This window comes from Bufo bufo, chromosome 1, assembly GCF_905171765.1.
Source record: "Bufo bufo chromosome 1, aBufBuf1.1, whole genome shotgun sequence".
In the NCBI taxonomy this organism is placed as follows: domain Eukaryota; kingdom Metazoa; phylum Chordata; class Amphibia; order Anura; family Bufonidae; genus Bufo; species Bufo bufo.
This window is the reverse complement of record NC_053389.1, coordinates 124,745,628-124,757,944: the sequence shown is the minus strand read 5'-3', so window position 1 is coordinate 124,757,944 and position 12,317 is coordinate 124,745,628. Positions and strand designations below refer to the sequence as shown.

Below are 12,317 nucleotides of genomic sequence, written 5' to 3'. Positions count from 1 at the left end.
GGACTCGCCAGTGTGCACCGCGTGGTGTACAGCTTGCTGCTGGGGCAGCATAAAACTGGTGATAGATTCCCAGGTTTAGGTTTTCTCACAAAAAAAAGAAAGAAAAATTTATGAATATGAACTAGATATTCCACTTGGTTTCCTTTCAAACTTTTTTAGATAGTTTTTTTTCCCCCAGATTGTTTCTGACCAGTGCCATATGGCAGTAATACGCACTGGGGTTTCAATGTCTGTGGCACACGGTCAAAGATCTTATCTTCTTGTCCTTCCTCTCCTGTCATTAAAAAGCTATTAGGAATTAAAGAGAAATCCCTCTATTATGTGAAACCCGATCTCGGTTCAGGTGGGGGGGGGGGGGGGGGGTGATAATTCCTCGGGAATGTCCTGTCACATAGGGAAATATTTGTTCTATCTGTTAACATATAGAAAAAAACTGCTATCAATGCACTTGGTAGAAAGAATGGTGCTTTGATACTGCACCTGAAGGCTTTCAATGAACATGTTAACCCCTTCCCTTTCATCGCTGTAGTATTGCGTTTCTGAGCGCAGTGAGTTACCACTCAGCATTTTATGGCGATGTGATGGCACAGACCCAGGAGCTGTGCCTGTGCCATCACTTGTGGGTGACAGCTGTATTATACTCCAGAGCTGCACTCATTATTCTGCTAGTGGAGTCACTGTGTACATACATTTATTACTTAATGTGTACTGACCCTGAGTTACAGCCTTATTATACTTCAGAGCTGCACTCACTATTTTGCTGATGGTTTCTGAAACCAGTCTACACGCTTGCTGTCAGGCACACCGCTCATAGCTTAGCTCACTGCCTGTAATGCAATCTTTTCCCGACACCGTGGGCCAGGTAAGCAGGACCCCCCGTCTGGACCCTCTCTCCACACACTGCTCTCTGACTGCTGAAGTCTTATTGGTTAATGTACGTTGTTCAATCTCTTAACGTTCTGTATGTCCTGCTTCTCGTTAAGATACGTAGAGCTCCTGAGCCATCTCTGGACCCACTGGAGCATGTAACCAGCCCCCAGCCTCAGCTACAGCACAAAGCAGCAGCCTCTCCCCCGCCAGACAAAGTGAGAAGTACAGACAAGAAGAATAAGGAGAAAAGGGAGCGGCAAGTGGCACCCGAAAAACAACCGAAAGTCACCTCTCCTAAGCCTGCTCCGCAGCATCGTTCTCCATCTCCTCCTCCAGCCGCAGCTGTTCCCAGCGTCAGTGTAAGTGCTCCAATAGCCGGGATGTTAGCAGTATTCTGCATTTTGCTGCTATAGGATTTGCTCCGGTAATTTAATAAGTATAAGAAGACATAGAGGGTCATTTATTAGGACTAGCGTTTTAGACAGCAGTCTTAATAACCCCTGTAGCTGGCGGTGGATCCAGCGAAGTTATGAACAGGCGCCGGCCTCTACATAATTTCGGCATATCCAGCGCCCGTCTAAATGCTGTCCTACATTTAGACTATTTTCTATGCCTAAAACAGGCGTAGGAAATGATGAATGAGACGGGCCCGCCGGCTCTGCCCCTCCCACGCCAGGCCCACTTTTTTAGACCTGGTGTGAGAGAGGAAAAAAATCACAGATTGCGCCAGAAATACGCCTAATATAGGCGTGTTTCTGGATAGTATTTTATACTGATAACCTATCCTCGGGATAAGGTCATCAGTATCTGATCGGTGAGGGTCCAGAACCCCTGTCGATCAGCCGCTTAAAGAGACCTCAGCGCTCTGGTGAACACTGCAGCTCACCAAGAACAGCGCCGTACATTGGATAGTCGCTATTATTGGTATTTCAGCTCAGCTTCATTCACTTGAATGGGACTGGGCTGTGCCTAGGCTGATGAATGTGACATCACTGGCCTAAGGTAAGATGTGAGGAGGCTGTGGCGCTCACCGGAGGACCACGGCCTCTTCAAGCAGCTGATCGGCAGTTGGTCTCCCACCAATCAGATACTGATGACTTATCGTCAGGACACGTCAGTATAAAATGCTCAAAAATAATCTTTTATATATTTAAGATTTTTAAAGGGGTTTTCCACCCTTTCAATATTGATGACCTATCCTCTGGATAGACTATCAATATCAGATTGGTGAGGTCCGACACCAGGCACCCCCGCCCATCAGTTGCTGGTGCTGGAAACATAACCTTGGATGGAGCCACACCTATACTTTGGATAAGCGACAAATATTGTTTGTGGCCAACCGATTAAAAAATTCTCTAGAGGATTTTTAGGGATTTCGGTGTAATCTTCTAGTGGACTTTTTATATTTCTTCTTGTTTTTTAAGGTTGATGCTTTACCCTATGACGAGCGACCTCTTCCAGCTCAGAAGAAGCAGAATGATGATTCATTTAATTACCTGGAGTCCGAAATAAATGACGATGTTGTTGAGGATACCCCCAGGAGCAGGATCACCGGTGAGCCAGAGCCACTGACCGAGAAAGCGTTGAGAGAGGCTGGATTTGCCATTGAAGTCTTCGGTGAAGCTTTGGTAAGCATCTGTCTATGAAAAATGCTAATAGATGAGCAAATAAAGAAAGGGATTGTATTCACTATGTATATTCTGAATGTGTGTTTGTCTTAGGTTGCAGGAGCCTATTCTAAGACTTGGTCTTACAGAGAAGATGCCTTAGTAGCCGTGTATAAGAAGCTGTCAGACGTGCCCACAACAACCTCCAAAGACGATTTAAAGAATATGCTGAGGGCAGCAGTTTTCCTTATTCGAAGAGCGATCAAAGACAAAGTATCTTCAGTAAGTCACTGCAACGTTATCATGAACGATCTAGACAGGATTAACTATATACTATTAATAAAGTTGGTCAAACTGGTCAAATCACTAAATTTAAAAGGGGTTCATAGATAGATAGATAATCTTTAGGATAGGTCATCAATATGAGATCAGCCGGGGTCCGAAACCCCCATCGATCAGCTAGCCATGGCACTCATTGGAGCCCAGCTTATCAAGCACAGTGCTGTTCATTGAATAGTGGCCGTGCTTGGTATTGCAGCTCGGCCACATTTACTTGAATGGGACTGAGCTGCCATTTGACCAATGAACATGACGTCACATGTCTTCATGCAGCTGATTGGCGGGGCTGCCGATCTAATATTGATGACCTATCCTGAGGATGGGAGAACCCCCTTTAATCACACCGTCTCCCATGTTTCATTTCATTCTGGATCCTCTCCACTCCTCTTTCCATGAACCCTCCTATTAATGTGAGTCCACATGTATCGGACTTGCTGCAGATTTAAACTGGGATGGTACAAAATGTTATCCACAAGCTGCAGAGACTTTTCATCTGGATCTTGACCTGTGAAGCAGATTTTTTAATCTGAAGAACAGCAATTCCCCCATTGACTTACCCGGGGAAGAAAAATCCACAATCGAATCCACAAGTTGCAGAGTTTGCCGCAAATTGCCTACCATTTATTTTATCAACTCGACAGGGGTATCTGCAGATCCAAGCCGCACTGTGTTCTGCATTAAATCTGTGTTCTTCAAAAATCTGCACAATTCTGCCCGGCCATGTGGAGATAATCTGCAGCAAATCCAATACTGAATCATGGTTCCTGAATCGATTTGTCTCATCTACAAGAGTTCTTCACCTGCGAGGGGCTGTCCCCGCTGTTGAAGAAGCTCCTTCTCCCCCCATCTGCCGCGGTGCATGCAGTTCCTTCCCGGGAGCAGAAGGTCTATAGGTGTCAGATGGGTGCAAGTTCACAAGTTTTCCCAGTAGCTGCGGTCGTCAGGTTAAATGCCATCAACCGGGCTTTTAGCGCTTTTTTTTTTTTGGAGTAGAAGGTACACCAGAAGCTAAAAATGGAAATGAAGATGATATCTAGGGATGAAACATCCGAAGTCAATTCGCTCATCCCTAATGATATCCCAAGATGGTTCGTAATATACTGCAAGAAAAATGTAAAGAGGCTAAAATTGCGCATATTTTATCTGATTTCTTTTTCCCCCTATCTGCTGACATTTTGGCTGCTTGTTTGCTGTCGGCAGAGACTGAAAGTTATACTGTATGTCAGGTTTAATCCAGAAAAGCATGACTACGAGCTGCCGTACTCCGCTGCCAGCGGCCTGTAGTCAGAGCGGCTGCGCAGCCACTGGAAATTCCGTATTCCTGCAGCTCTTGGCTCAGCAGTAGCAGATAGATTGGTGACTATTATGAAACTGATGTATAAGCAGTTTTGCCTAAACGTTGGTGAAAATTGTAGCTTCAGTCTGAATTTCCATACGCCAGACTGAAACTGCAGTTCATGGGTTACGCTTTTCTCTCCACTGACTAAAAATGATGTAGGGCGATAAAAATCACAAATTATTAGTCACTAAAGGAATTTATAATTTACGCCTTTTTATGCTACACAAATGGTGTAAATCGCATGATAAATTCTTCTCTAAGGCCAAATTCACCCTTCCATGTCGGCAGTTTTTCTCCCTAGGTTCTTCAGAAATCCAGCGCCAGCGGCGTTCACAAGATTTTCCGCGCCTGCGCACTTCATTCCCTATTATGGGCAAAGGCACAAGAGCGTTTATTGCGCATGTGCCAGCCCGTACATCTAGCCGGCCTTGTGCCTCTGCCCATAATGGGGAATGAAGTGCGCAGGCGCGGCGAATCTTGTGAACGGCGCTGGCGCTGGATTTCTGAAGAATCTAGGGTGGGCCAGAGGGGTGAAAGGGGAGTGGTTTCAGGATGGCATAGCTGTGCAGACTGTCAGCTGTAACATACAGCTAACAGTCTGCTTCAAACTGCAGACATAACCTCTCCCATGCCGTGGCAGCAGCCCTATGCTTGAATGGTTAATGTGGGAAACATCCCCCCCACCCCCCATCCTGGATGGCCGGTGTAGTTATGCTAGTCAAACACACCTTCCCCTTCAGAATGGCAGCTGTCCTGCATGCCTACCGCCCCCCATCCTGTCAAGGCTGGACACATAAACCCATAACCCCCCCCTCCTAGTTCAGGATGGCCGAGCAGAGCCCCTCCCTCCCCTTCAGGACGGCGCGGCAGCACAGAGAACCCCAACATCCCCCTCCACCTTCAGGATGGCTGAGGAGAGCAGAGTGTCAGCTGTAACACACATCTGACAATCTGCTTGAAATGACCGACATCAGAGCTGGCACCCATGTCGGCCATTTAATCCCTTCCATACCGCAGTCCTTAGTGCCCGCAGTATGGAAGGGGCTAACCATCGGGCTGCTGTGGCAACCGGACGCCTTCACAGGCATCCGGCTTGCCATGGTATATCTGAGCCTGATCAGGCTCCTGCTAAAGGCAGGAGCCTGATCAGACTAAATGTAATTGAAAATACACTGCAGTACACTGTACAGTGTACTGCAGTGTATTGTAAACCATCAGACCCACTGGATCTTCAAGAACAAAGTGGGTCTTGGTCAAAAAAGTGTTAAAAAAAAAAAGTTGAAAAAAACATACTTCTTCCTATATCCGCACATATAATTGGTTAAAAAAATTAAATAAATACTAAACATGTTTGGTATCGCCGCGTCCGTAACGACCTAATTTATAAAAGGATCATGTTGCTTTCCCTGCACGGTGAACACCATTAAAAAAAAAACTATGATAGAATTGAAATTTTGCCCACCTCACTTCCCAAAAAATGGTATAAAAAGTGATCAAAAGAGTCCTACGTACCCAAAGTTAGCACCAATCAAACTGTCACCTCATTCCGCAAAAAATAAGACCCTACCTACGACAATCACCCAAAAAATATAAAAAATATGTCTTTCAGAAAAAGGAGACACAAAAACATGATTCTTTTTATAAAAAATGCTTTTATTGTGTAAAATAAAAAAATTTAAATGCTCATATTATGTATCACCGCGTCCGTAACAACCTGTTCTATAAAAAAAATAAATTTAAAGCCATTTTTATCACCTTACATCACAAAAATGTAATACCAAGCGATCAAAAAGTCATATGTGCCCCAAAAACCATACAAACCATCATCTCATCCCGCAAAAAATGAGACCCTACATAAGACAATCGCCCAAAAAATAAAAAATGGCTTTCAAAAAATAGAAACACAAACACAGCGCTCAGCTCATAGCCTGAGAGAAAAAAAAACCTCTCAGGCTATGAGCTGAGCGCTGCGATTGGCCAGCGCTACAGCATAGGAGAAAGAGACGCCGTCAGGTTCCCCTGGGTGGAGCCTAACTATGAAGATACCGGAGGCTATAACCGGAGAACGGAGCGGTGCCCAGGTATAAGTGCAGGGGGATCCCTGGGCGCCGCTCTACACGTCTGTATAGTTAGTTTAGAGGTTTTATTATGGTGAAAGGTCCTCTTTAATTAAATATTCTTCTGAAATACTTTGTTCTTTACATAGTTGAATGTGCTGACAACAAAATCACACAAAAATTTTGAAATGGAAATCAAATTTTTTAACCCATGGAGGTCTGGATTTGGAGTCACACTCAAAATTAAAGTGGAAAAACACACTACAGGCTGATCCAACTTTGATGTAATGTCCTTAAAACAAGTCAAAATGAGGCTCAGTAGTGTGTGTGGCCTCCACTTGCCTGTATGACCTCCCTACAACGCCTGTGCATGCTCCTGATGAGGTGGATCTCCTCCCAGACCTGGACTAAAGCATCTGCCAACTCCTGGACAGTCTGTGGTGCAACGTGACATTGGTGGATAGAGCGAGACATGATGTCCCAGATGTGCTCAATTGGATTCAGGTCTGGGGAACGGGCGGGCCAGTCCATAGCATCAATGCCTTCGTCTTGCAGGAACTGCTAACACACTCCAGCCACATGAGGTCTAGCATTGTCTTGCATTAGGAGGAACCCAGGGCCAACTGCACCAGCATATGGTCTCACAAGGGGTCTGAGGATCTCATCTCGGTACCTAATGGCAGTCAGGCTACCTCTGGCGAGCACATGGAGGGCTGTGTGGCCCTCCAAAGAAAGGCCACCCCACACCATTACTGACCCAATGCCAAACCGGTCATGCTGGAGGATGTTGCAGGCAGCAGAACGTTCTCCACGGCGTCTCCAGACTCTGTCACGTCTGTCACATGTGCTCAGTGTGAACCTGCTTTGATCTGTGAAGAGCACAGGGCGCCAGTGGCGAATTTGCCAATCTTGGTGTTCTCTGGCAAATGCCAAACGTCCTGCACGGTGTTGGGCTGTAAGCCCAACCCCCACCTGTGGACGTCGGGCCCTCGTATCACCCTCACGGAGTCTGTTTTTGACCGTTTGAGCAGACACATGCACATTTGTGGCCTGCTGGAGGTCATTTTGCAGGGCTCTGGCAGTGCTCCTCCTGTTCCTCCTTGCACAAAGGCGGAGGTAGCGGTCCTGCTGCTGGGTTGTTGCCCTCCTACGGCCTCCTCCACGTCTCCTGATGTACTGGCCTGTCTCCTGGTAGCGCCTCCATGCTCTGGACACTACGCTGACAGATACAGCAAACCTTCTTGCCACAGCTCGCATTGATGTGCCATCCTGAATAAGCTGCCTTACCTGAGCCACTTGTGTGGGTTGTAGACTCCGTCTCATGCTACCACTAGAGTGAAAGCACCGCCAGCATTCAAAAGTGACCAAAACATCAGCCAGGAAGCATAGGAACTGAGAAGTGGTCTGTGATTACCACCTGCAGAACCACTCCTTTATTGGGGGTGTCTTGCTAATTTCCTATAATTTCCACCTGTTGTCTATCCCATTTGCACAACAGCATGTGAAATTGATTGTCACTCAGTGCTGCTTCCTAAGTGGACAGTTTGATTTCACAGAAGTGTGATTGACTTGGAGTTACATTGTGTTGTTTAAGTGTTCCCTTTATTTTTTGAGCAGTGTATATACATGCACACAACGCACAACTACCTCTAGTAAAATATTTCTATACTGCAGGATTAACCCTAATATATATATATATATATATATATAAATATATATATAACAATGGCAGCACAGCAGGCCAAATATCAAAATGGAGATGCCGGCCAATGGATCCGGCAACAAATCCAGGACAATATAAGAATTTAAAAAAATGGCAGCACACTCACAAAAAATGAGTGAAAAGAAAAACACTTTATTCACCCCTGTGGTCGCAACTAGGGATGACTGAACTTGTGTTTCAAGTTTGGCGTACAAGGTTCGGGTAATGTAAGAATTCCATTATGGATTCTGCTACCACGGACCATAACTAAGGGTCCATTCACACGTCCGCATAATGGGTCTGCATTCGTTCTGCATTTTTGCAGAAGGGGTGCGGACCCATTCATTTTCATTGGGGCCACAAAAGATGAGGACAGCACCACCATGTCCTGTCCGCATCCGCACTTCCGTTCCGTGGCCCTGCAAAAAAAAGTAGAGCATGTCCTATTCTTGGAGAAAATTCAAAAAGCCAGCAGCACTCCAGTAAAGTAAAAAAATCAACGTGGTTTATTCACCCTGTGTCAAATAGCGGCTATTTGACACTGGGTGAATAAACCACGTTGATTTTTTGACTTTACTGGAGTGCTGCTGGCTCTTTGAATTTTCTCCATTGAATGGGACCTTGGTGCCGGTTCGTATTGGCCTGATTTTGCACCCGACTGTTAGTGTGCTGCGCCTTCATTTTCCATTTTGTATGTCCTATTCTTGTCCGCAGCCATGGACAAGAACAGGCATTTCTATCATAGTTCTGGCCATGTGCGGGCCGCAAAATGCGGAACGCGCATGGCTGGTGTCCATGTTTGGCGGATCCGCAATTTGTGGACCGCAAAACAGTTGCGGACGTGTGAATGGACCCTTATGGTCCGTGGTAGCGGAATCTATCACAGAATTCTTAGATAACCTGAACCTTGTACGCCGAACTTGTGTCGCAACGTTTTAGCTCATAGCTTGAAAAAAGACTCTGTGAATGGGGTGCAGGAGCCCTACTGATCAGATAGTGATGGCCTATCCTCAGAATCGTCCATCACTTGTAGACAGTTGAACAACCCCTTTACGGATGCACAGCAGTGCTGACATGATAAATCTCCCTCGAGGGGCTTTTAGGGGAAACACTCTGCATGAGGTGTGGAATAGCGATCACAAGACTTGTGGTGGTATCTGTATATCACTTGCTTATGTGAAGCTCGGCTTGGATAAAGCTTTGGTTAGATTTTCCATGCCAGTTCTGCCAAAGGCACTTTAATGAGTCCGAATGACTAATTGCAATAATAAATCCTGGATCTGGGCATTGTTTTTTTGTGTTGCTGCCATAGTGAAGCTATTGGAAGCTCTGCCCGACTGCATCCGCAGCCCTCATAGTCTCTTCAGAGACTCCCAGTCGTGTCATACCCTCTGTTTTTTACAAAGGGGTCTAAGATAGGCTGTGTTTGTAATTTCCTCCTCATTTTGGACTTGGTTCTGTCTGCAGAAGAAAGGGAGCCAGCGCTGGTCTAATGGAGATGATATCTTAATCAGTAACAGCTGCTTTTGGGAAGTGGTCCCACTTAACATCAGGAGCTTCATGCAGCTCCTTAAAGGGAGTCTGTCGCCAGTTTTATGGCGTCCTAACTAAACTGGTGACAGATCCCCGTAGCAGAATGCTTGTTTAATTGACCCGGCCGTTTTGATAAAATCTTGTGCTAAACAACTCAATCTCCATATTCATGAGCTCCAGGATTTCCCCACCCACCTGCTGCTGATTCATATGGAAGAAAAACTATCAGTCAGAGGCAGGTGGGCGGGGACAGCCGTGAGCTCATGAATATGAGGACTCATTGGCATGCGCTAGCAGCATAAAACTGCTGACAGATTCCCTTTAAATTGACTTCCACCTTTAGGCAGCACAGGGGGGTCACATTTACAAATGTATAAAAGTCGCACATTTTTATTCACCTTACATATTGTGTCAAAATGTAAAACTTTTAACATTTCTTTGTTGCTCTTGCCCCATTTTTAGAAAGTGCGTCGGACTTAGCTGAAGGAGGAGTGGCCACTACAGCCACACATTTACCATAATTTACACAAAATAAAACTGGTGTAAATTGGCATAAATTTTAGTTTGACACAAGAAAGCACAACATGCAACAAATTTATTAAGAGGCACACTCCTGCCAATAAATTGGCCACATCTTACTCCCATGTTCACATGTGCCCACATTGCTGAGTAAAGAGATGTTTTAATATATTCAAATGAGCAACGGGGGCGTTGCTGTTACTCCTATGGGCTCTGCTCTCTCTGCAACTGCCACGCCCTCTGCACTTTCCAGACATCATGGACACTCTGGGACTCTCCTGCCATCTGTAAAGCCATCATGCGTTGCAACAGCAGATGGTTTGTTTCTTGCTGGTGTTGATTAGCCTCCATTACAGCCTCCATTTTATCAAGTCACACAGGTTTAAATTTAGCTGGTTTTATCCAGGACATCCAGCCGTACCCGAAAAAATGCGTGTGCCCGCATCCTCCACCAATTGTGAGGATTTGCTCTGGTAGGCAGGGTAAGCGGACACAGTACAGAAGCAAAACAAGTTCGTAAATCAAAATGTCATTGTTTATTTCACGCAAAAGAAAAACGACTTAATACAGTCTTGGTGTTAAATTCACACAATGCAAAGTCCATAGAACAGTCATGTCACCTTTCTAGCCGTTTTATCCCTGACAGTTCACAGCAGGCTTTAGGGGGCCTGTTTCTCAGCGTGCAGCCCTCATGCGGCTCTCAGCCTTCCAGCACAGCACCATGCTTTAGATCCCAATACAGAGACTCGGCTACTGAGCCCAGCTGCCTATTTAAAGGACAGCCAGGTGCTGCCAAAACCCGGAGTGACACTTAAACTCCGGTCCGGTATTTGATCTCACCTGGCTGGAAATCAGCCCAGCCGCCCACGTTGGGAGGAAAATACCTGCCTTCCTTAACAAAACCCCTTGCTATGTCACAGCGGTTAAAACATCATCACACCTGCCTGACCCTTTCAATCAACGTGGAGAAGGTGCTGCAGTTGTAGAGAGAGCAGAGCCTCTTGGTGTAAAGGCAACGCCCCCGTTGCTCCTAGACGCTTATTTACATATGTTAAAAATTCATTTTTCTCAGCAGGGCAGACACATATCACCATAAAAAAAAAAGGGGAGGGACAGAAAGGGTTAAAAATAGCAAATAATTACTCACCTCATTTGGGGCTGTTTCAGTCCTGCTGCCCGCCCCTTACTGCTCCCAGCTTGACATACAGGAAATGAGTAGATTTGCCCGCTCATCATTGGCTGAGGTAGGTGGCCACTGTGGCCACTGATTGGCTGAGCTGACATCTGTAACCACTTCCTGTGTGGAGTTAGGAACAGAACGTGGAGAGCAGTGGGACCAGTGGAGCATCTCAACACCAGCGTAGGGTATTGATGAGGTATTTCTTCTTTTTTATTATTTTTTATATATTTTTTGTTTTAAAAATTATTTTACAACTTAAACCAAAATAAGTATTGGCACAATATAAGCTTATGACCTGTTGATATAAAAAAAAAAAAAATTGCGTAAAAATGATCCCATGTTCATATGTGCCCGCATTGCTGAGAAAGGTGATGTTTTAATTTATGCAAATGAGCCTCCTGCTGAGCCGGGCATGATGAGGTTCTCACTACCTGGCAGATCCTAGTATCCAAGTATCCAGCGCCTGATCTTCACTTCTCTCTACACCTTTACTCCTTTCAGTTGTTTTTTATCTATTTCTGTGAACATTTTAGGCCAAATAAGTCAAATTCACTCCTTAAATTGTCATAAGAACTGCAGAATTTGACTAGGAGGTGGGGATCAGACGGACCCCTTCTCAGAATAAAGCTGTCATCCGGATCAGCTGTTGTGTGTGGATCCACTTATTTCCATACAGCAGGAATAAGGTCGGATTCACAGTGTCTTGCAGCGTCTTTTGTGACATTTTTAAAGCGCCACAGAATTTAGAGAAATAGAACAGGGATCAGCAACCTCCAGCTGTGGCGAAACGATGGCTCCCAGTTCTAGTGGTAGTTTTACCACATCTGGAGTGCTGAAGGTTGCTCACCCTGTTCTATGACATATCAAAAGCTTTCTAAAAAATTCTGCTGACCATGTCCTAGAAAGAAGAGAGAGATGCACTTGCATGAGACGCCTTTCCTCTCCTCCTTCTAGCGATCAGTGGGGGTCTCAGCACTCGGATCCCCACCGATCAAAACTTTTTATATGGTGCTATAATATATCAAAAGTCTTTGAAACGTTTTTGACCCTTTAACCGCTTTTTTTTTTTTTTTTTACTGTACCATCTACAGTACATACACAGAGTAGCAAACATTTGTTACAAATGTAAAGAATAAAAAAAAACATGAAAAACACTTGAAATCAAGGTTTT

General features: G+C 45.2%; 1 protein-coding gene across 4 annotated transcripts in view; it reads left to right on the top strand.

Moving 5' to 3' along the window:
* CEP104 (centrosomal protein 104) overlaps positions 1 to 12,317 on the top strand; it is a 124,189-nt gene that overhangs the window by 42,136 nt on the left and 69,736 nt on the right. For all 4 annotated transcript variants that reach the window (XM_040429307.1, XM_040429315.1, XM_040429327.1 and 1 more), the window contains exons 9-11: positions 984 to 1,229; positions 2,295 to 2,498; positions 2,592 to 2,759. In XM_040429307.1, coding sequence (XP_040285241.1) covers positions 984 to 1,229; positions 2,295 to 2,498; positions 2,592 to 2,759 — 618 coding nt within the window. The remainder of the gene's footprint in view (positions 1 to 983; positions 1,230 to 2,294; positions 2,499 to 2,591; positions 2,760 to 12,317) is intronic.